At 39.3% G+C, this 25,106-nt stretch overlaps 2 protein-coding genes across 2 annotated transcripts; both read right to left on the minus strand.

The window, feature by feature from the left end:
* Window positions 1–6,940: 6,940 nt before the first annotated feature.
* LOC101311285 (ZF-HD homeobox protein At4g24660-like) lies at window positions 6,941–7,790 on the minus strand. The gene has a single exon (XM_004299653.1). It carries the CDS (start codon window positions 7,703–7,705, stop codon window positions 6,941–6,943), a length of 765 nt encoding a protein of 254 aa, XP_004299701.1. The 5' UTR covers window positions 7,706–7,790.
* Window positions 7,791–20,113: 12,323 nt separating this feature from the next.
* LOC101311576 (serine/threonine-protein kinase-like protein At1g28390-like) lies at window positions 20,114–21,699 on the minus strand. The gene has a single exon (XM_004299654.1). The coding sequence runs from the start codon at window positions 21,697–21,699 to the stop codon at window positions 20,266–20,268; it is 1,434 nt and encodes a 477-aa protein (XP_004299702.1). The 3' UTR covers window positions 20,114–20,265.
* Window positions 21,700–25,106: the final 3,407 nt, after the last annotated feature.

The raw sequence follows: 25,106 nt of genomic DNA on the forward strand, positions 1-25,106 counted from the left end.
TTATATATATATATATATATATATATATATTAAGTTACTTTGTTCTCTTTCTTGTAGATCTGAAGGATTGCCTTATGCATCGAAGACGTCATTAGTCACAGCGTAAAGTGCTTCTTTCTGCATCACATCTTGACTCTTGAGCTAGCTGCATGTACCCGCAAGTCAGTTTACTCAGTTTCCCTCTAGAGGGACACCGGGCGCAGCGGCCGGGACAGGTGAGACAGATGAAAAATTATTAGGTGTCCATGCATCCTTGTGAAAATGACTCGAAAATGATCCTATTTACAGCACAGTTGAATTACAGTGGGGGGTTGGAAATATATTAGATTGTTTGATATTTTGTTGAAGACTCTGGTATTAAACTGGAGAGCCATTATTAAGAATTAACGATTATGCTTAATTATTTACTTATTTTTCAGGGATTTCCATAAGTAATTTGAAAAAAGAAAAAGAAAAAAAGATGGGTTTGGGGGAAGACCGTCTCCGGCCCCAAAGAGTTCCCCAGTACTGGAGTTGTTTCTTACAGTAATAGTACCCTTCTTTCTGGATGCATCAGGTCGTTTTGGATGTTGGCCAATGGCCGCGAAAGATCTTTTCATGTTTCCTTGTTGCACTTTTATTTTCTTCACTACTGTTCTCCTTTATTTCCATAATGCACTGAAATTTTGATGAATATTAACTTGTTTCAACTCTACAGTAATAGTATTAGAAAAATATCATAATAACCTACTAATTTTTTTGCATGCTAAAAAGTTGTCTCAGAATTATTACATTTCAATTGTTGTGCGAGAAAGTTTTATGATGTTGAAAGAGATTGATAAGGAATTATATATATATATATATATATATAATATATATTCAGATTGTAATTCAAAGCAAGAAATTATGTTGTTGCAGGGTTTTCTTTTTTGATATTCTCTACCTTCTATTGAAACATTAATTTTGGATGATGAAAGTTGTAATGTGGCAACTGCTGCTGGTGAAATGAGGAACAACAACAGTCTTAATTAAGTCTTAACAATGTTAATACTACTAGATCGAGGAGCTCAATCTTCAAACCAACAAGCTCCTCCTGGTGACTTTGTTAAGATTAATTTTGATGGATCAGTAAATGAGAACTAGCAGTTGGGGTCTTTGTTAAACGAAACTCATATGGCATACCCCTTGTTGCAACCACCGAATGCTATGGACCAACAACAGTGCCAGTTGCAGAGGTAGATTGCTAAGAAATAGTACGTATTGCTTCTCTGTAAGGAGGGTTTAGCCGAACTGAAGTTGAAAGAGATTCGAATCTAGTAATTGATGCAGTTAATGGAGTCATCATCATTAGCCCACCCCAGAGGTTTTTTAAAGAAACCATTGCTTCATGTGGTTCTTCCATCTCTTTCAAACATATTTAGAGACAAATACTTTGTAGCTGATGCAAACATAGAGGTCACACACATTCACACTATCAATGCAGATGCTTCCATGGAACAATTAATAGAATTCATAGTGAAAATTTTATGATTTTTAATTAACTTTATTTGTTTTTAGGTGTTTTGAAGTCAAACAAAGAAAAAGAGATAATTGGGCTTAATTAGGACCCCTAATCCTAGTTGGATTGGTGATGGACGTGACAAATAGGTTCACTAACCTATTTCAACAAAGAGCAGCCGAACAAGAGGGGGAGGCCGAACCAGGGAAAAGAGAGAGAAAGAGAAGAAAGAAAGAGAAGAAAAAGAGAGAGAAAGAGAAGAAAGAAAGGAGAGGAAAAAGAACTCGATCGGCAAAGATCTTCTTCAATCAAGTTTTCTTCTTCTCACCCTTATTTCATCTTCCATGTATTCTCTGATGTTCTTAATCAAGATTATGTGTAACTAAACTCCTTAGTAGTTAGGGGCTGATCAAAGCCCTAGATATGTCTTCGATTTCGAACCCCAATTGATTTATATAATTTTAGATGAGAATTTCTTCACTGATTGTTCATTGATAATTCTATTGCATGTTTCATTTAGTCGACACTTTGATGCATGTTTTAGGGTTTATTATTTTGAATGTGTTTATGACTGACATATCGTTGCATATTCTATGAGAGATAACAAGTTCTTTCCAAGTACTTGTGTGAAGTGATTTCTTGGTAACCTAAGGCTACCGACATTGACCTTAGATTCTTTGTTGCTACTCAAACGTTCTTAGATCTTTATGATTTCAGTTATTTTGGTCTAGATACCGACATTTCATAGATCAATTAATTGGGAATATAGTTAAGTCGATACCGACATTTCACTTAACATGGCAAGTAAGAGAACGTAATACGGTTAATGACCTAACGACATTGGCTTAACTGTGAGTGCATTCATCTTTATTCATTGACATTGTTTTGGGGTGATTGAAGCGTATTTAGTGGTGGAGAGAAGTTCCTAGCTATTGTTTCTCTCATATTTACATCCATATTCACTTTTTAATATTCTGTTTTCAGTAGTACTTCTGTTTTATCTATTTTTGTTCACCAATCAAACCAACTCCGAATACCCTCAAAATTTGTGTGGTAGTCCACCACTGTGTCTAGTTACTGTGTATTTAATTTCATAATTTTTGGTTGAGTCTAGATTAGCTAATTAATTAGATTTCTGCTCCTAGGTCGAGTCTGCCAGATTTCTAGTTTACGCGTCTGTTTGTGTCTCTTGTGTGTTTAAGTCTTAGCATCACCAATCCTCTGTGGGTAATGACCCCTATTTGCCGTTTACTACATTGATATAATTGATTTGATAATATGGTATCTTTGTAGGTGCTTTTACGCCTATCAAGTAACTTTCTTTTATAAGTTATATACATTCTTCCCATAAAAAAGGAAAACATATATCGTAAATGACACATAACACGTTCTAAATATATAGGCAGTAAACCACTTGATTTTGCGCAACATTATATTTTGATTCTATCTAATGCATACCATGTCTTCTAGCATCGTTGAGAATCTAAGACATCCTTTCGGGAAGAGTTTACAGAAACCAGTTTGAAACTTTAGGAGTAAATACTTACGTAGAGTGGTAGCTATTTGTTCCGGTAACTAACATTTGTGTGATTGTGTCTAACCAAATACAATGAGGTTTACTAAAAACAAAAACAAAACAGAAAGGAGAATGATCGAACTGAACCAGTTAAACAACACAAATCTAATCAGATCTATAAAGGACAATAGGTAAACTGTTTAACAATTGTAATAGATGTAATGTCATTTCCATTTCCATTTGTTAGTTGCGTTTCAGCTTTTAAGAACCCACCTGTTTAGAATAAAGCAGCAGCATAAAGCTTTGATCGAACTTGACATCGATCATCTTTTAGCTACGACAGTACAGTGTGGGAACACAATGATTCTTATTTTTTTTTTCTTCCTTCTTTTTTTTTTTTTTTTTTTTTTTTCACTTTCTACATGCATATATAAGGTGCTAATATAATGATTGTAAACAAGAAACCTTTTGTTTGTCAAACTCCCCCGGTACCATTTGGTCTAATAGCATCAGTCTCCTCTCTATATGTGGGAGGTCATGAGTTCAACTCACAATAGACTCATTGTAGCAAATTGAGTTATTTGGTTGATAAAAAATAAAATAAAAAACATTTGTCAAACGCAAAGTTAATAAAACTACTCACACTCAAAGTACTAGTGAATTGAAAGAACAAAGAACAAAAACTGCGAACACCAAAACCCTAGCCTAGGGCGGCCATCCTCCAAATCTAGTCTATCCGACGGTAGCCTGAAGCCTCGGCAGGCTGCTTGCCTTGCCGTCGTTGAGAGGTTGCTCGCCGGATGGGAAATTAATTGTTATTGCTCGTGGGGTTTGTCTAATGGAGGAAATGGTGGGCTTGGATGAGTTTTTTTTGCTGGGTGATGCAAGGGATTGCGGACTGTGCAGATGAGGCATCAATTCCCCAAGGACGTATCTTGGAAGACGGAGCCAGCGATCTAATCAACGGTGATATTTGGTGCAAGAGCTGCGCATGGGGTTCAGTTGGTATGGGTATGGCGGCGCTTTGTGGTGGTTAGGAAGAAGATGGCGTGGTCATGGCCGCGGCAGGCAGCGTTGCTTCGGGCAGAAGTTGGAGGCGGCGGCGGCGGCTAAAGGTTTTGACGTCTGAGTGTGCAGTAAGGTTGAAAGTTTGATGGTGGATTGGACCACAACGTCATCTGGGCCTGACATGTTCCTTCCAAGTGGGCTACCTCATGGGCCTCTATGTATGTTTAACTTTTTGCTATTCTTTTTCATGTTTTTATAATCTCTAGTTTTTTTTCTTCTATTTCCTACGAGTTTATCATGTAGGTTACTATCGCACGCTTGTTGTGCCTTTATGTTTTAGGGAACATGTTCTATTTCCTGTGGGTTCACCCTTTAGGATACTAGGCCTAGTGTGTTTTATGAGTACGCGTACGATTACTAAATGGTAGTTTATCCTATGTACTAGGTGATGAATGCCTCACAACTACTTGTCTATCGATCGGTAGATGATAGCGGTAGAGTATGTAATGACTACTTCAGGCCTTCGCTTTACCTAAATTTACAAAAGTCGTAACTGACTATTTCAAAAAAAAAAAAAAAACTACTCACACTCTAACCCAAAAAAAAATTTGAAATTTGCTGCTTAGTCCTTGTGGTTTGAAGTTGACATCTGTTAAGTCTTTGTGGTTTTATTTTAATCTGATTGGTCCTTAAAGTCACCATTTTTTATCCAATTTTCATCCAAATGGTCTTTCAGTCAATTTTTCTGTTAGAATACTGACGTGGCCATTAAAGATATTGTAAATTTTAACAGCTACGTCATCAATTTAAAAAGTGGATTCAAGTTGTTTTACTTTATTGTTGATAAAAAAAAATGAGCATGTGTTACCAATCTAAACAGTGATCATTAGGGTGGTCAAGTAAAAGGTGCTTGGCAAATTTGAATCCTTCTTAAGTTGTAGCTCTCAATTTATATAGAAAGGAGAAAGAAATTAATATTGTTCATCAAAATCTATTTGTGTGAGAGCTTAGTTAAATCGTGACCAATTTACATATCTTTTATTTTTTTAAAGAAAAAAATTTAGGCGATCGGTGACTTATTTGTTTTATGTAAACAAAGGCAAGGTTTTCCCAAAAATGAGCATTCATATACCATATATATCTAAAAATGAGCATAAAGATCACAAGATGAGATCAGTCTTGCCTTGTTGACATGGCTTTTTCTGTACTTATGGAATAAGAGAACTAGAGCAGATTCAACGTTCCAAGGTGTACTTGCATCATTAATGTGTAAGTACTCAAATCGTCGTATGGGAAGATCGAATGAATACTAGAGACCCTTAAATTCCTTCATTTCATTTTCATTTTTGATCCTATCAAATTAAACACACATAATAAAAGTATATCTTCTTCAACCTAGTGTTCTCACCTCTTTAGTTGAAAACACTTGAGACTATTTTTTTAGATTTCAATTTTGTTAACGGTATTAGTATATATGCATGTAGTGTGACGTAGATGACCAGATCAAAATATTGCATATTAGTTGCTCGGTTCACTTGCACCATGGTGCGTAAAAGAATTTTCATAAGAGAACAAGGTGAGTGTGAGTGAAATGAGAATGGAAGCTATTTCTACCGTATTCTGGAATTTTAATATTATTTTTTATTATATAGATTTCTTGGAAGTTTTTGAAATTAATTACCAACTGAAAAACTTTAGAAGAGAACAGAAACCAAGGTTGTGATTAAGACGGATCATGAATGCAGTTTCAGTCCTTCTGAGAGAAACAAACAAAAATTACAGCTATATATAATTAAGAAAGAGGTACCGGAAAATAAGGGAAAAACAAAATCGAAATGGGGGATAAGAAAATAAGGAAAACCAATGAAGTGGGTAGTCTCTCTATACATGCACACCTTAATAATCTTCTTCATGAGACACATGTTGCCCGTTTAGCTTAGATCAAAAACTGTGTAATTGAACAAACAAACCCAACTCGATCCTTTCTTTCAGTTTTTCTGGTCGATAAGTCCAGAAATGACCAGAATGCAATGCATAAGGTTGAGCCAAATTAAATATGAGAGAGAAGCACCAAGGGGAAGTGAGTGAGTAAAGATAAAGCTAGCCTTAGGAAGCGGTGAGATCATGGACGAAATTCAGGAAAACTTGACATATGTGGATCAATATGTACAGATTTCATATACCCAAAAAAAAAAAAAAAAAACCAAGATTTAATTAATAAACCAAAACAGAACAGAAAAAAGAAAGAAAGAAAGAGTAGCAGTTTCCAGCTTTTAGCTAATGCTTTGCTTTGCTTTGCATGCCAGTTTTTACACGTTTCGACTGTACTTTTGGGAGTTTTACTGCAGCTATCTTCGATTTGATCACCAACCCCCATATCATCATCGTCATCATCATCACCATGATCATTACAACCCAGTTCAGCTTAATTAGCTTAAGTTTAGGAAATTGAAAATGGCAGCTCTCTTACTCGATCTCAGAAGATTAAGTAAGGATTTTAGGGCAAATGTGAATGGATTAGAGAGTGTTGAGCAACACACAGAGCAGCTTCGGGAGTGATTTAGTAGTCTAATATTAATCATCAGCTTGATTAATTAGCGATAAATTATACTGGAGAAAAAACTAAATTGAAACAGAAAAATGAAAAATCGACAAAGATTTAGAAACCCTAGCTAAGCTAAGCTCGCTAGTTAAACTATGATTGATAGAACTACATGAAAATTATTAATTCACAGCAGAGATTACAATGGCTTCTCTAGCTTACTCTTAGTTCTTGCTAAGTAGTTGCCTCGCATTAATTAGTGACTGAAGCTAGATAATCTAACAAGCAAGCTAATTAAACTACAAACATCGATATCCATGTCTCTCTCGCTCTGAGCTAAATGAAACTTGATTTGAAGACGATCGATGGTGATGATGATGCTAATCAGGAACCCTAATTAGGGCTTCTTACCGATAGTGTGCTTGTTGTTGTGCATCCAAACCTTGAGCACCTGTCGTTTCACCCCCGTCACGGCGCAGAACTCCTCCACCGCCGCCTCGTCGTGCTTCTGAATCCGCCACCCCACCTTCTCTGCAAACTCCACCATCTTCTCCTTCTGCTCCGCCGTGAACTTGGTCCTAAACCTCTTCCTCAACAGCCCCACCCCACTCCCGCCGCCCCCGCTAGAACTCGGGTTCGACACGTCATCCAGCTCCTCCCTGCTGTGGGACCCGCCCGAGCCAGCCGCCGCGGGCAAGGCCAGAGGCCTCTGCGGCTGCGCCGGGGTGAGGTGGAGGTAACCCGAAGGCGGGGGCGGTGGATAAGGGTGGCCGTAGTAAGCCGAGAAAGGCTGCTGCTGGGAGTGTTGTTGGTGGGCGATGGTGGCCCCACCACCACCACCTTCCGCGGGCTCCTTGCGGTGGAAGTTGCGGTGGCAGTTGCACGCGGCGCATTTCAGCGCGTCGAGTGAACCCTCCTCACCGGCCGCAAGGAACTCGCCGCAACCGTCGAGGGCATGGCCTCCGATGTTAACGGCGTGGTTCTTCAAGCATTCTCTGTACCTGATAGTAGGAACCCTTTTTCTGGCGGCGCCATCTCCTCCTCCTCCGCCGCTAGTGGGGCCCATTTTGGACCTGGAAGAGTCGTAACCTGGCGGTGTTGGCGCCGTCGGGCTCAGCTCCATGTCCTCGTCTTGGTCCTCGTGATGGTCGTTGAATTCCATGCTCTCTGTTTCTCTTTGTTTCTCTCGGGATGTGGTGAAAGTGAAGAGCGGAAGGATCTACATAGCCGGTAGCTAGCTACCTGCAACTGAAACCGATGATCAGCACCATCGGAGATATACATATAAATATGACCAAGGTTTTTGTTTGTATTATTACATCTAACTACATCTGTTACTTAATAACGTAATAATTAAAATAAATTATTAATCTTTTTATTTTGAATGAAGATAAAAAGGATTCAGTATAGCTCAGAGCTGGAGAAGATAAGAAAGAGGAAGAGAGTGTGGCCATCAATTCCTCTATATGAAGAAAAACACCTGTCTTAGTCTCTCTCTTTCTTTTAATAAGTAGCCAAAGGTTAATTTTCAAAAAACCTTTACTGGGTTTTTTCTTGTGCTCATTTGTTAAGTTAATTCAATGTGAAATTATTATGGCACTATGGTCCTTCTTTAGGGTTCTGGGTTTTCCTTTTCTGTTGAGACAGTACTGGCCTCTGTTTTGTATAATTATTTTCTCTCTGGTTGAAAGTAAAGACTGGGGAATCACTTTCACAGTACTCAGTATTAGCATGAAAATGGAAAAAAGGAAAATGGCAGAGAAAGGAGTGATGCCCACTTGACCAGTATTCTCCAAAACAGTGACGTAGCACTGATGTTTGGGAACAGGGATAAGACTGATAGACCTGTTTCCCTATAACCAACCCACTACCTTTGTACTCAAATGTTGCATAGTGCACCACTAACTCAGAAAAGATGAATGGAAATTAGTCGAATTACAATAATTTTGTTTCTCAGTATCGCTAATGTACACTATAGTACTATATATATCAACTTCAACTTCGATAACAAGGTGCGACAATTGACCTCATACATTACCGAATGAGATTCTGTTCTCTTCCATATAAACGCGTTGGATATATTGGCCGACGTAAGAAAACAGCATGTTACGGTAACAATAGATAAACTTTAACTTTAATTTCACGTGATAATTATAAGGATTTACAAAATAAGAAAATAGTGTAACACGAACTATCAGTTTTAGTTGGGCGTAACTCTTAACAAGAGATAACTTTATAGAAGAACTGCAATGCTTAAATTATTATTATTGTTATTATTGTTATTGTTTTGATTGAAGGATTATGTTTCAGTGTGAAATCTGAAATGTGGTGAAAATCGTAGCAAATATATTGACCTAACTACATTGGTGTTTTATGGGTTTTAGTTTAGGTAATTAATTTGATTATTTTGTTTCCTATCATGCTAATTTGGAGTACTCCTTGCAAATGATTCATTTTTTAAAGATTTTTATTGTAATCAGTTATTGCTTTTAAGTCTACATAAATGCATTTTGTTTGTTATTCATATCTTATGCAATTATTAAATAAAATTGACAGTCTCTTGTTGCATGTAAACTTTTATGTGCGCATTAAAGTTATAGAGTTTAAAACTTATACAGTTTTATTTCACGTGATCTTGTGTCATTCTATTTCGCAGTTAGCAACTTAATTAACTAAATGTGTTTATCGGCATAATTTTATTTCAACCAGAGATTGACAATAGCTAATAAATCATGTTTTAATTTTCTTTCTTTTTTTCTTTTTTCTTTTGACATGGTATGAGAACCAAGGAAGTGATCTACGATGGGGGATAGATATGGATGAACTATCTTCCAAAATGATAAATGATTGATGACTGGTGAGGCAAATGAAATGAAGTAAATAGACGGTGGCATTGAGGGCAAGTTTGGTGGTTGAAGAATTGGGAGCAGAAGTGTGGTAAGCTAAGGAGTAAGGAGTAAGGAGTAAGGAGCAAGGACAGTACTGATTTAACATGGCAAAAAATTAAATTGTCGGCATTTCTGGGAGCTGCCGACGTGCCCTCCATTTTCAGACATTGTGTTCATGTCACGTCCTCTCCTCTCCTCAACAGTTCAAACTTTCACATCCACCTCTTCATCTGTTTAATCAAAATGCTCGTATTTTTTCTTCCCTTTTGGAGAAGTGGATAGCTGGGTAGCCTGGGTGCGGACTATACTTGTACTGTTATACATGCATCAAAAACTTTACGGTTTATTATGTCGGACCAATTATGTCTCGTCTATGGGATTAATTCAATCAACATTTAACCAGTTGTTCATGTTATTGTGTAATCAGTTTCCTCCTTGGTGACTCAGGTATGCAATTGAAATTCAGTTAAAATAAAATTGAAACTTCGGGAAAAAAAGGCCGGCTAAGATAATTATATGATCCAATAGTTTGTTATGAAAGGATGAACCAATTGTTCAGTGATATATGGATACTCAAAGATCTCCAATATAATTGTTCTTTCTATTCTTCAATTTCAAATTTTTGTCTTCTTTTTTTAGCAAATGATATCTTGAACTCTTTCAAGGATCAGCTAAGAAGGAAAAAAAAATTACCGCGGTTCTCAAACTCTCTCTAGATCTCGCTTTGCCTAAGGTTACGGTTCTTTCACAATCGTGCGACCTTTGCTGCTTCTGTGACAACAAGACTCATCTCAAAGTTATCTTTCAGCAACCAAGAAGAAATTGTAGACCTTGGGTAACCTTTGGTGCCCTGATAAGGACTTCGTAGCTCCGAGCTAGGTTCTGTCTTGGTGGCAGACTCATTAATACTGCAAGGGCAATAACATTCGATTCCTTCAAGAGTGTTGTTTGCTCAATGTGGCATCTCTCGAATCGATCAGGTAGAGGTCCAAGCAACAGGCGATCACCTCTTATTCATGTTCACCAATAAAAGAGATGTGATACAGGTTAAGAAGGAAGGACCATGGGGTCACCAGAGGGCTATGATCCTTCTCAATAATTATGATGATTTTTTAGATTTTATGGTTGTGCCTCTTGATTTTCTTTGGATTTGGGTTGAAATACAGGATTTTTCGGTGGCTCTCATGACGGCTGCAACAATGCCTTTGGTTAGGGAGACTATCAGGCTTGTCCTCCAAGTTGATCAACCGTGCTTTGGTTCGTGTGCGTCTCACCCTTCCAAGTTCCAACAATGATCCAGTGAGATTGAAAAGAAGAATTAGGGTTTCCCCTGTGGATGTTCTTACTAGAGCTGGGCACGGGCCGAGCCCAACACCTATTTTACAGGGCCCGGGCCCGGACCGGACACACTCTAACCGGGCCGGGTTTTATTGTTTCAAATTCAGGGCCGGGAAAAAGCCCGGACCGGCACAAGAATTTTAGAGCCCGGTAAAAGTTCGGACATGCAAGAACCGGGCCGGTCCTGTTGGGCTTGCGGGCCTGATAACCTGATTTTTGAATGATTTAGCATTTCTGCAATGCAATCTGCTTATCTGCATAATCTGCATTCTTATACTATGAAATCACTGAAATGTGAAAGACTGAAAGTTCAACACACTGCACAATGCACACAACTGAGTGAACTGACAACTCAACTGCAAATCTGCAATAGCAAAACCAGACCAACTGACCAAGTGTTCAACAAAGGCACAAAGCAGTAAAAGCACAGCAAAAACTAGCAAAGCAATCAAATCTCAACTGAATTTAAATAAAACCATCAGTCCAGCACTAACAAATTAACAAGAGAAGTCATTTTAAACAACAAATAAAACTCCAAGATCGAGGACTAAGTAGGCAAGTATCCAATACCAATAGTCCAACAGTTCACAATAAAAATAAGTAATCAGTAAGCAATCAAACATTCAAAATAGCTGAACAAAATCAAGGCATCAATCTGTTATTTGCCATTGACAAGCCTGCTGCTATGCTGTGAGTTCATAACTTCATATGCTGACATGCCCTTCATCTTTTACCTATAAGAGAATAATTGAATATTAGTCTATAAGAAATGAAGAATGTAACAGTGAACAAATGGAAGTATGGAACAAATAGAACAATTACAGTGATTACTCACAGTTCAAAACCAAAAAAGCAAAAACCAACTACACAGATTCAAGTCATTCAACACTTCAACAAAACCAGTCAAGGGCAGAGAAACACTTCAACAGTTCAACTAAAGTCAATAAACTTCAATCTAAACTTCAATCACCATCACCATCTATCTAAACTTCAATCACCATCACCATCTATCTAAACTAAGAAGATAAAGGAAAACTCGCCGCAAAAAGAGGAAGGAAACCATACCAAGAGAACTCGCCGGAAAACTCGAACCAGGAAGAGGCCAAAGACCAACGAAACCCCGATTCCAGAAAGAGCCTTACTTTCTGTAAATCATCTTCTCCAGAAGAGTCGATCAAAACAAGAAACAAGAACCCAGATTAGAATCAAAGCCAATCTCAAATTCAGAATCGCAGATATGAACTACGAAAAAGAGAGAGAGAGAGAGAGAGAGAGAGAGAGAGAGAGAGAGAGAGAGAGAGAGCAGAGAGAGGAGCAAACCTTTGGTTGAGCTGCTTTCCGGTGAAGTAGTATGTGTGCGAGGGTGCAACTGTGCGAGACTGAGAGAGTCTGAGACAGCGAGAGTGTGCGAGCGCGAGTGTGCGACAACGAGAGTGTGAGAGCGAGATTGAGACTCCGAGAGAGTTTGACCCTCTCAATTTAGTTAGGTCTTTGACCACAAATCCTGTGTGGTTGAGCTCATTCTATTATCGTAGATCCTTAGAAACACCCAATAGAAGTATGACATATATATTAGTTGGGCTTTCGGGCTTTTTTCGTTTCCAAAAACAAGGCTCGGGCCCGGACCGGTTATAAACGGGCCCGTCCCGGACCGCCAATAAACATAATAGGGACCGGTAAAAAGCCCGACCCGACCCGATCGGGCCGGCCGGTCCGGATCGGGCTTTTTCTCTCCAACGGGCTTTATGCCCACCCCTAGTTCTTACTGTAAAATTCTAGTATGAACACTTGCTTAGAACACTGCCCTGGACGCTGCCACTTAATCTCGGCGGCCTTCCATGTCCCCGTCAGAAGGAGCTCTCTCAAGTTGCGTCCCCGACAGCGGCATCAACTTTGACTAGTACTCCTTCTATGATGGTATTTTGTGGGAATGCCCATATATACCTTCTTCTTTGTTCCTACTATTGTGGTTACTTCTATCCCTAACAAAAAGACACCGGATACAATCAGGGATAGTTCCTTGTTTTCTCATCCCCTACCAAAATCACTGTCATTTGAATAGGAAGGGACAATTTTGAAGCTGCAGAAGGGAAGCGTCCTCATCATGCTTCTTTTTGCCTTAGAACCCTGATGCGCTAGGGTTTTTGATTGCTTTGAATGGAGACCTAAGAATCATCCGCACTGGAAAATCTCCTAAGAAGAGGGGTCGTCCTCATCAGACTCCATGGCACTTGCGGCTTGGTGATGGAGGAGAAGAAGATTGAGTATGAAGCAGACGAGGCTGATTTCTTAGTGCAACTAGGAAAGATCCCTACCCAACCCTAAAGTTGACGCAATCTCTACCCATACGATGAAAGGTACACCATTAGGTCTTAGCTAGACCTCTCATCATTACGAGTAGAGATTTCTTAGTGGAACTATGAAATATCCCTACCAAACCCTAAAGTTGACGTTCTCTCTACCCATATGATGAAAGGTACACCATTAGGTCTTATCTAGACCTCTAATTCTTGCAAGTAGAGTTTTCTTTAGGTGCGGTAGGTTAATTTGTTTTCCAGTTATTCATGTCTACTTTTTTTGACGTAGTTTTAAGGTTGTTATTTCAATTTGTACTTTGTAGCTTGGATTACTCATGCATTGACCGTTACGGTCGTTATGATTTCGATCATTGGAATCTTTCCAATTACCTCAAAAAAAAAAACAAAAAAGAAGATATCTTGAACTCTTTCATATATGGCATAATTGAAGATTGTCATGAAGTCAATTTAGAACAATAAAGAAATGACAAGACTAAAGAGGCATGAGTGATGGGTGAATACTAATTAGACGGACAATATTTCCACCCTTTGCTCTTAATGTGATGTACCAAAATTAAAGAAGCAAGAGGTCTTTGCTTGGTCTTATGCGACATGTTGTTACCCTGAACCAACTCTTTTTCCAAAGCTACCAATTAAAAAGATGTTGGACGTCTTGAGCTGAAACGATAGGGGTAGGAAGCCTGAAAAGGGCTCCCAGAGCCTAAGGGCGGGGTCGAACTGTCATTTCATGGAGAAATTTGTCCAACAGTAACAAATAGTGCCTCCATAGGTTAACATCTGATCCAACCTAGTAGTACGCAATGCCTATGCCTCTTCTTTATCGATAGGATTCCCATCACATACTACGGAACTCATGCTTGTCTTAGTTAAGTTCCGTAGGCATAGAAGACGGAGAAGAAAATATTTGGTACCCTAGATTTCATCTTGTTGTTAATTTGCTACCTCAGATTTTATTTCAGTCAATTTGCTGCCCTACGTTTTCTAAATTAACCAATTTGCTACTAAAGGTTAAATTTTAGCCAATTTGTTGTTCCCTCAAATTTTCTTCTTTAGGCTTTTAAGATGGAAAAGATTAACCAATTTACTTATCAAAATTTTGAAATGGACTATTTTCAATCTTAGATTTTTAAAATTAATTAACGTTTGGATGAAATAAACAAATTAAAAGGACGAAAATGTAGCAAATTGGCTAGTTTTAAAACATAAGTAGCAACTTGGCAGAAATAATACGTAAGGTAGTAAATTTGGTAATTGTGAAAAAATTATGAAAACCTAAGGTAGCAAATTTGCTAGAATGAAACCTAGGGTAGTAATTTGACACCAATTGGTCAAACTAAGGTAAAAATTTGGCTATGAAACATTTTTATATGGGTGGTTTTTAATTGTTCTTTTTATTCTTCAATTTCTACTTTCCTTTTAGCAAATTAATGATATCTTGAAATACATGGGTGTTTTTCATTTTATGTGTAACATGACCTCAGTATTCGTTAATCACAACTTCACGAGTGGGTGAGCAAAGAGATTCATAGGTATGAACACATTTTTCTTATCTCCTTTGCTACATGGGAATGTTTTATATATGTTTCCAAGTATGTATTACTTACCCCACATTTGCTTAATGATACCTATATGTTTAATTATGATAACAATTTGTAAATATGTATGGAGAGGCCTAAACCTATATGCTGAAGAATAAATGATTTGATGAAGTAGTTTAGAGTTCACATATAAAATTGATAATGGATAAAGATACCGAAACTAACATTTAAATATGAGTCCTCATTTGAATCATGAGTTACTGGTCAAATGAGGACTCCTATCCAAAATAGGAGATGTGCACAAGTCTGTGGTGACCTACTATATCGGTCTATTGGGATTAAAACTCGAGCAATGAACTTAAGAGGCGCGCAACTTAATTATTTGGTTTTTTTGAAAGAGTCAGTTACAAATTTTATATATTTGGGTAAAGCGAAGGCCTGAAGCCTGAAGTAGCTATTACATACTCTATCGCGATCATTTACAGATAGACAAATAGTTGTGAGGCATACCTCACCTAGTACATAGGATAGACTACTCTTTAATAATCGTGCTCACTTATTATGTAAGCATATTTCTACTGATGCAGACAAATAGGCTAATGCTATGAATGGTAAAAAAAAATAAAAAACATCCTTGCCCTAGAACATGGCAAGTTATTACTATGAATGGAAAGCTAATTAAAGAACATCCTTGCCCTTAGAGTTAGGGCTAGGTTGCATGTTACCAACCTGCATGGTCACACCACCTTCAACTTCCTTCTTCTCCATAGTGAAATTCTTAGTGTTCTTGGAACAAAATGGACGTCCTATCTTCTTCTTACCCGCAACACTTGTTTCATCGCCACTATTAGAGCTCTTCTCTTCATCCAATAGACTAAGAGCCCTTGTTGTGATTTTAGGAATATGAGTCTTTTGGTTCTTGAGGGAGGATAATGGGCTTTCACCAGCAGAACCGTTTAGCAGCTTGGGTTTCTTAATTAGGAGATGTAGTGGGAGACGAAGGACGTCCCCGCTTTAGTGTTTCAACGACCTTCTTCCCCGTGTCAATCGTGACCACTGCTTGGGAGGCAGGATTAGCTTCTTCCAAGATTGTTTCTCGGCGAATGATAGTCGGCTTACGAATAGTTAGCTTTGGATCAAAGAGACCACGCACCACAGAAGGGGTAGACTCATTTTCCGATCCCTTAAATAGAAAACCTGCATCAGTAAAGACAATACTATTTGCCCGGAAGGACACCGGAAACACCACTTTAGAGGAACTAGGGTTAGGGTTTCCACCCCCAACCTTGAGGCAGACCCCATGTTCGTGTTGAATTAAGTCACAATGCTTACACACACCAATCATATTTTCAAATTGAAATACGATTTCCTTAACTACACCATCCATGATTTTGAGAGTTTTTTTTTTCTCATAAAAGGGACGGTTTAGGGCATGAGAAACCCTAACCCTAATCTGCTGAGTAGCCACAAATAATCTTTCATCTTTGTAGATGTACGTACCTATGATTGTCGAGACATTCCTGATGTATCGATCTTTCTCCAGTGCCTTTGGTATGTTCAAGATCCCCACCCAGAAATAAAGCTTGTTCATCGGAATGGAAATAGGGTTCTTGCCATCACACTCCTCCAAAATGATTGACATCTTGAGATAGTACCAAAGGACCTCCCTAAAAGACATTGTTTCGATCTTTTGGGAGATTAAAGGTCATCCACCCCCTTGCTTGGATCCAGAAACGACGATGGAGTAGCCAGATTCTCTAAAAGTGATTATGCAGGTCATCATCAGGATTGACATGCGTCGAGTTGGTGGTGCGTGCCATGAGATAGAGCCTAGGATTTGGACGAGGTTCATCAAGGTGATCAAGGTTAGAGATGTCAATGACATCACCACTAGCAAGGGCCAAGGAGGTGGCGAAGCTAGCTGTGACGTTGTCTAGGGTGAAAGACATGGTGAGCAGAGAGATCAGGATTGAAACTATAGGGAATTGGGATTGAATCTGAGGTAGAAATTTAGTTGAAATAGAGGTAGGGTTTAGTAGGGGGTTGTCTAGGGTTGAGATAGTGCTAGGGTTTTGCTCCTAGGTTTAGAGCACGAGCATAGTTTTCCGTTTTTTTTTTTGGGTCAAGATAGTTTTCCGTTATTAAGAGCAAGTCCAACAGATTCTCTAAATTCTTTGATTTTCTCTATGTTAGGGAATATGGGGTCATTTTCTATTCCAACAGCTTCTCTATCTCCTTCTCTAAAATAGAGAAAGAGATGAAAGAGAAGCTTTGCTTCCCTATATTTACAGATTCTCTAAAAATATTTAGGGAAAGAAGAATTGAATGTTGCACATTCTTCAAGGCTCAAAGATAAGAAAGAAAACATAATTTATTCTAAAAAAATAATCTTTTATATTTTTATACTTATTATTATATTGTAATAAATGAGAATTGTTATTGTAATAAATATTTGAATCTTTAAAATAGGGAAACTATTGGATTTGGTATACAAAAGTTTTAAAAATTTTGAGTTTTGTTTTCCTATTATGTAGAAAATATAAAGAAGCTGTTGGACTTGCTCTAACATAGAAATTGATTCACGAGAGAATAACTTGATTATTTGTGTTTTGGATCATATGTGATTGGATATTGATTAGACTATTCAACTGGTCGTTACAGTTGCCCTCGTCCTCGGTATGGAGTAATTTTGGATTGACGTGCTTTAATTTGAGACTTTGAGTTATCGTTCAAAAAAAAAAGGGAGGGCTCCTTCTACAGTACTCTATTCTACTTCACTGTGGCTAGCCTCACCCAAACAGAAACTTCTCTCTCTTTATTTATTTATTTATTTTTGGGTCTGAGTCTCTTGCGGTACGTTTTAATTTAAATGAGGTTTTTTGAGAGGTCTACACTTTACATTAGATGGACAAAGGGCAATTCCAACAAAGATGTGCTATTTGGAGCATATTCTCGTAGCATTATAACATTATTCAGATAGTGAGAAGGTTAGCTGATCTATATATATTCTATCTGAACCCTAAGGCTATTTGATATTTGCTTTGGGCCTCGTTTCATATCAGGACTGCCCTCTAGCTTAACAAGCTGCTCGAGTTTAATTTGAAGGTTACTGCATAAAGGACATATTGCCTTGAAAGAACCTGGCCTGTGATGTAATCCCCGGCCGCCGGATCACGTGTCACCGAAGTCTGATAAAGCAAAGGGTGGTTCACTGGTTCTGCATATTCTGTATTCTAAACTGGCAGCATAAATAATTGAGAGAGAGAGAGAGAGAGAGAGTAGCAGAATGGTCAGTGTTTATTAGCTAGAGGTAGGACCAAACTCACATAGCTAGATTGATGATGGAATGAAGATATCGAGTACTGAGAACCACTGAAGGTCTGGAATCGAAGGGCAATGGTCCATACCTTGATGTTAGTAATGAGAATCGTAATTGGGGTTTCCATTTAGATCGGGGTAGCTGTACGTAGAGTGTGTTTAATGTTATGTGAGACTTGACTGACTGAGTGAGAGGCTGATCGAGAGTATATGCATGACTGCGTCACTCTTTTGAAGCGGGCGGAGGGAAGAGGGAGGAGACAATGACAAGAAAGAAGAAAAAAAGCGAAGGTATCAGTGTAGGACTCCCCAGTACGTCCCTTCAGGGCAACAATCATACAGTTAATACTCCATTGAGTCCTCCCCTCCCTACATCACCTATTGTTTAGAGTAGTAGAGTGTTCTTGAGCTAGTGTGTATATATTCCTGAGTCTCAACTCTTACGTCTCTCTCAATGTTATAATGATGTACCATGACATAGTATAAGTTAGTTAACTATGAAAAGTTCTATCGTTTTGAACATCCATAAAATGAGAACAAATACAAGACCAAAACAAAAACAGATAGAAGAAAGAAGCCCAAAGCAAGGCCCAAATAAAAACAAATCCCTATTGAGAATACGGCGAGCTAGAGAAGATGTAGCCGCCATCACCATCGCCATCGCCTACCGCCGAATCAGCCGGAAAAATTCATCTAGATAACCAAAAATAAACGGAACCACCACCCAAGTTCTCACCCAGCATTCACAAAGTCCAGAAAAAAAAGAAAAAAAAAAACCAACCTTTGAAAATTGCCAGCAACACCTAGGCCAAATCCTCACCCTAATCTTTGGACTACAAATAATACCCATCCGGCGGCAAAACCATTAGAACGGTGAGGCCAAAGGCCTGCGCCGGCCATCTGCCAGACGAGCCTGGCTACCATGTACTATTCTATTGTAAATTACATATTACACAAAAAGACTATTGAGAAATTGTTAGTTGCTCTCCATCTTATACCTATTTTTTTGGGTAATAAACTGTATTTTTTTTTTTTTTTTTGGGCATGAACTTGTATTTAGAAATGCTGGAATCAATCCTATTCTTTTAGCTAGAGGGTAAAATGCAAGAAAATTTTTCCAATTCCATGAACATTCAAGTAGACAATGTGATAGTGACATGCATAAGAAAGCTCGAATAGGAGCCACAATTTGGTTAGACGGGCTTGCCAAACTGGCAGTGAAAAAAGGCCAACAAGTCGATCTGCATTCATAAGTTCATAACTATAGTATCCAAAGAAGAGAAGCAAGATCGAACAAGAAGAAGAAGAAGCATTCACTGCCCAACTGACAAGTAGAATGTAGAAGATGGCATTGAATATTTTTGGAATGGAGCCACCGTCGTAAGTGGTGACCGTTGCTTGCTTTTATGGACCATCAACCTACCATTTGGTTGGACTGAACAGACATCTCAGAGAATGATACCAACCACAAATCGGGAAAAAGCTTGCTTTCAAGTTTTCACCTATGGCTGCCTATGCTCTCTCTAATGCTATCCAGTTTTCTTCCATTCACGTCACTCACCCATCTTCTTTTTTCTTTGATACGACTCAGCCATCTTTCTTGGTTGTAGTTGGTTTCGGTTGTGCAATGGTCAATACATGTGTTCAATAAGAGTAGCTAGGTAGCTTTGCTTCGAGTCCATCATGTTCTGATGTCTGTCCATTTTGTTCGGTTTTTCTTCTTCTTAATTTCGGAATTAAATCTTGTTATGATCTTATGATCCAAGATATATGGTCAACTCTAAACTCGATACTTAGTCGTATTTTCTTGTTAAAACATATCTCTTTAAACATTTGTTTAAATTGCTAACCTCGCATATAACTAAGTTACATCAGATCTCATTGTCTCATGTATCATCAAAATCGCAAGAAAATGTTACGACTCAAACTCTAGCTAAGCCAGAATGCTTCAAAGCAAAAATGAAATAAATAGAGAGAGTTGAAAGAAACATTTGGTACCAACAATTTTCATTCACATTCTCATAGTGTAATAGATTACTATTCTCAATAACAAATGTAGAAACATTTATACATTATTTTGACGAGACATTTCAACAACGTTTCGTGTCTATATTGACGATCAAATAATCTGCTTAACTTCAGAATATGGTATAATTTTTCGAAATTAGATCAGGTTTGATTCAAGTTCTACATTTGCCATACAAAAATATAGAAAGTATAATGTTTACCAAACTAAATCAAAAAATCATACCACATTCCAAACAATTCGTGTGGAAAACATTCTCATTCCCAACAGAAGCAATCCGAAGCCCCCCGTACGTGTTAGATAGAAACCAGAGGTTTCTCGAGCATTTCCCTATCACATCTCTCACCGTCCAAACTAATGACCAATTTAGACATGTCCAATCTCACGGACTCAATCAAAAACCCTCTTTTGTTCCGCCGCACCATCCTCGGACTACCCAATACTCCCCCAACCGACCTCGACTTGCTCAGCCTCACCTTCACCGCAAACCCGGCACCCTTCCGCACCCCACCCCCGCTCCCCGATTTAATCTCGTTGACAGACCCAATCGACCTTGACCTCATCACCCGCTCTCCAATCATCGCCTCGTCCTCACCCTCGTACTCTGCACCCAACACACTCGATACCTTCCTATTCAACTTCCTCCTACTCCCCCTCGTGCTCCTCACCACCTCCTCCGTATCATTCTCCTTCTCCTCCCTCTCCACGCGCCGCGTCAACCCATACCAAATCGGCGCGTGAACTCTCTTACTCACACCTTTCAAACACTCCACCACCTCCGCCATCGACGGCCGCTTCTCCGCCGTCGACCTCACGCACCTCGCCGCCAAAACCGCGAGCTGGCGGATCACAGCGGGGTCCGCCGGCGGGCCGATTCTCTGGTCGCATAAGGCGGCGTACTCGCCGTGCTTTATCAACGGTAGGGCCCAGTCTATAACCGACGGCGGACTGTAGTTCACATCAATCGCGTTTCTTCCGCTCACGATTTCCAAGAGCAAAATCCCGAAGCTGAACACGTCACTCTTGGCGGTTAGGTCCCCCGGCGCAAGATAGCCCGGGTCGAGGTACCCTAACGTCCCCGCCGGTGGCGTACACCTCACGCGAACGTCCTCCACGTGTCCTCTCAAAGCCAACCCCAAGTCTCCCAGCCTCGCTTTCCAATCCCCGTCGATCAAAACATTCGACGACTTTATGTCCCTATGGATCACCGGCGGGTTAGACGAGTGCAGCCCCAGGACCGCCTTCGCCACGTGTAAGCTCAGCCGCACTCGGCGCGTCCAACCGGGCGGTCTGGTCCGGGAATGCAACATGTCGTACAAGGTGCCGTTGGGCATGTACTCGACGACAATGAGTTTGCCGTCGTTCGAGTCGGGACAGAACCCGATGAGGTTCACGAGCCTGGGGTGTCGGACACGGGATAGAATCTCGATCTCGTTCTCCGCCGCGACGCACGTGGTACAGTTACGCTTCCCCAACGACGTCGTTTGCTTCGGGTATTTCGTCCTCTTGACCGCCGCGACAAGCTTCCCGCCGTCGAGAACAGCCTTGTAAACGCTGCCGTGGCTTCCTTTGCCCAGGAAGCTATCGGCGGAGAACCCATTGGTGGCGGCGGCGAGGTCGTCGTAGGGGAACTCCCTGATCGAGATGGGCTTGTTGGGTTTGGGTTTTCTGAAGCTGTGGGAGTCGCAAATCGCGGCGGCGGACTCGGCATTGCAGAAGAAGTAACCCATTTTCAGGTGGGTTGTTTGAGAAGGTGAGGAAAGTAAAGGTGGAGGAGAAGAAGAGCGGCAAAGGCCATTAGTGGGGGGCTTAAAGTGTCGCTCTTTCTCTCTCGAATTGGTATATTTGATTTACAGCTTTGTGAAAAGGAAGGAAAAGATTCAAAGTGTTTGAATTAGTTAACTATTGTTTGTGTACATGCAAAAGCGTGCAGGAATTTCTTGGGGTGGTTGGTCTTTTAACTCAAAAAGAGACATATGCTTCACCACTCATGGCTGTCAAACCCTAATCAACTTTATTCTTCTTTTTCTTTTAAAAAATGGATTGGAATTGGTATTGTGATTGAGTGATTATCTTATGATCAAGGGGATGATCTTGACCAATAAAAAAAGGGATGATATATGGTAAGGCTAAGGACGGAATCATTTGATGTACCTTTCGCTATGGTCGGGTGGCATATCAATTTCATTTTGAATACTTTCACAGATCTATATCAGAATTTTGGATTTAAAGAAAGAAATTCCGTTATTTTCTATCTTTAGTTATAGATAATAGATCTTATAGATATTGAAAATTATTTTGTACACTAACATACATAGAATTTACATGCAATATCAGTAAATTGCTACGTTTGAATGTACAACATATTGTGAACTTATGATTGGCACGTATAGTGTTTAACTATTTGCAAAATGTACGTGACTGAAACTAATCATTGATGAGATTAAGTTCTATGCAAAAAACAAAGTGCACTTACTTCTGTTTATGTTCTTTGCTCTGAATGGTAATTTAGACATTAAATTTCAACATCAACATATATTACGTGAGGAGTATATCTTACACAGAATTTGAACACATCTTCCGAATGTGCTTTCGACAAGAATATGTTGTCCTTAGGTTTATCTAAGAAAACAGATTTTAGTTATTGGAATCTTATAACCTAACATTTGGTCACCACATATAACAACATGTTTTGGAACTCCGACGACATATAGTACCCATTTTATTGAATGGATTAGAAACCTGCCCTAACGTTTTGTGTTTGTTGTTTATCGAATCATCACAATCAAAGTTGTAACAAAATGGAGCTATCAAATCAGGATTGGATTGTGATTTTATCTCCTTATCATTCTTTTCTTCTGTCTGATTGCAACAAAACAGTGACAGATTGGTTTGGATTTGATTAATGACAATTCTAAATTGGCATCACAAACTTATGAATCAATTCCATCCAAAGAGGTAGGAATATTGACGATGATGATGAACATATATATAAAAAAGACCACTGGAGCCCAGATGTTTGTTGTGCAATGCGTAAGATAGGTGAGACAAGAAGGTTGTAATAAATTGTGTTAACTCGACTTGGGAACAAGCCAACAAATGTAATAAAGGGTTTGCGGTGAGAGTGTAATTCTAGGACTAACTAATTGATCATGGAGTGGGTACGTACATATCTATAGGAATCATCGTGTTCCTTATGTGAACGATTATTGTATTAGTGCGTAGTTCATGATGTCATGAAGTCGTGGATCTGATCTTAGAGCTAAACGAGGGAGAATGTTCTTGTAGTCGTCTATACCATTACCACGAATGTTCATGTTATTTGTTCAATTTTATTTTCATACAGATAGCGTGCTGGGAGTGGATTCCACGTATCCTGCATTATTAGCGAGTAAGTCGTCGGATTAGAGATGTGAAGATAGAATGAAGACCGAAAACTCTTAATTCATTCATTTGACATTTTCATTTTTGATTCGATCAGATTAAACGCTCGTAACTTCTTCGACATCGAGTCCTCACCTTTTGTCTTTGAAACACTTAGACTAATTTTTTGAGTTTTAGTTCTATTAATAGCGTTTGCATATATACATGATGGTATTGTTAAACAGCGGCAAGCGTGGCCCGTGGATCACATTGTACCGATACTGTCTCAACTTAACCATCTTTAAGGTGTTGGGTTTTAATCACAAAAGGCATCGGTACAATTGGATAAGATCCATCCACATATAAGTTATATTTCATTTGTCACTTTTCTGATATGAGATCTATTCCTCTCCAATACTTCTAATACGCCCCTTCACGTGCAACCTGACTCAAGGTCCGCACGTGGAATGAATTGGGACGGAACGAACCAAGGGACACTTGGTGACAATCCAATCGGAACATTCCGATGGTGAGACAAGAAGCCGGAACCGGGCAAGAGAATAGAATCCCGGACCGGACGAGAGAATGAACCCAAATCGGGCCCATGAGAATTGGAGAAGTAATTGGAGAGGGACCCGCTTTGATACCATGTTAAATAGCGGCAAACGTGGCCCGTGGATCATATTGTACCGATACTGTCCCAACTTAACCACCTTTAAGGTGTTGAGTTTTAATCACAAAAGGCATCGGTACAATTGGATAAGATCCATCCACATATAAGTTATATTTTATTTGTCACTTTTCTGATGTGGGATCTATTCCTCTCCAATACTTCTAATAGGTATCACTGAATCAAATAAAAAACTGAGACTGCATATTAGGTACAGTGTTCGGTTCATCTGCATCTTAAGGCGTACAAGACTTTTTGATTTTGCAATCCGTATGGGGAAGTTCTTGGTGTTTCTTCTTCCAAATTATATATCCCATTTAAGGTTCAGTTGAGAAAATGGCAGCCGAATAGAAACCTGTGTAGCTGGATGTTGATTATGAATAAACTAAGAACCCATGCCAGTCCAGTTCGCAAGTGACCTTCATTACAGTTTGATGAGGGCCTCAGACTAAGAACGTGGGGGGCTCTAACCAGAGATAGGATCTTCCTAGATAAACTTGGAGAATGTAAGTATAACAGGACAGTGGGTTCACTACAGTTTCGGGAAAACATAAACGTGACTCGGCGGCAAAATCTGATTCGCTTTAACGGCACTCCAAAAAGATGGCAACCTAAAATACTAAACAAATTATTAACAAACACTTTGTGAGTGGGAGCCATTTTGTTGGTACAAGAATTGTTGGCTATCCCTTTATGATCAAAACACAAGGATACATGCTACATGCTACATGTTGTAGCCTGGTAGCAAAGACTACTCAAGTGAAGAATGAAGAACCTGACAGATCTCATGTGCATCAGGTAGTTCATGCATGTGCATCACATTCATTCACTAAGGATGGCAGCCGTGCTTGCCATCCCGATTAAACGGATACCCCTGCTGTATCTGTTCTATCTACTGGGTCTGACCATGTGCACATTCAAATGTGTTTGCTTCAGTTTCTGAGTGTTTGAATTTCGAATACCTTTTAGCAAAACATTAGTCTATTCGTACTTGAGCTCCAAGTTAGTCTAGGGTGGTGTGGCAAACCAACCCGTGACCACATAACTTGAGCCTTTGGGAACCAGCTGGGTTTTGTGATTCAAAAACCAAGTTTGACAGCTGCC

The sequence above is a fragment of the Fragaria vesca genome, linkage group LG5, assembly GCF_000184155.1.
Source record: "Fragaria vesca subsp. vesca linkage group LG5, FraVesHawaii_1.0, whole genome shotgun sequence".
Classification (NCBI taxonomy): Eukaryota; Viridiplantae; Streptophyta; class Magnoliopsida; order Rosales; family Rosaceae; genus Fragaria; species Fragaria vesca.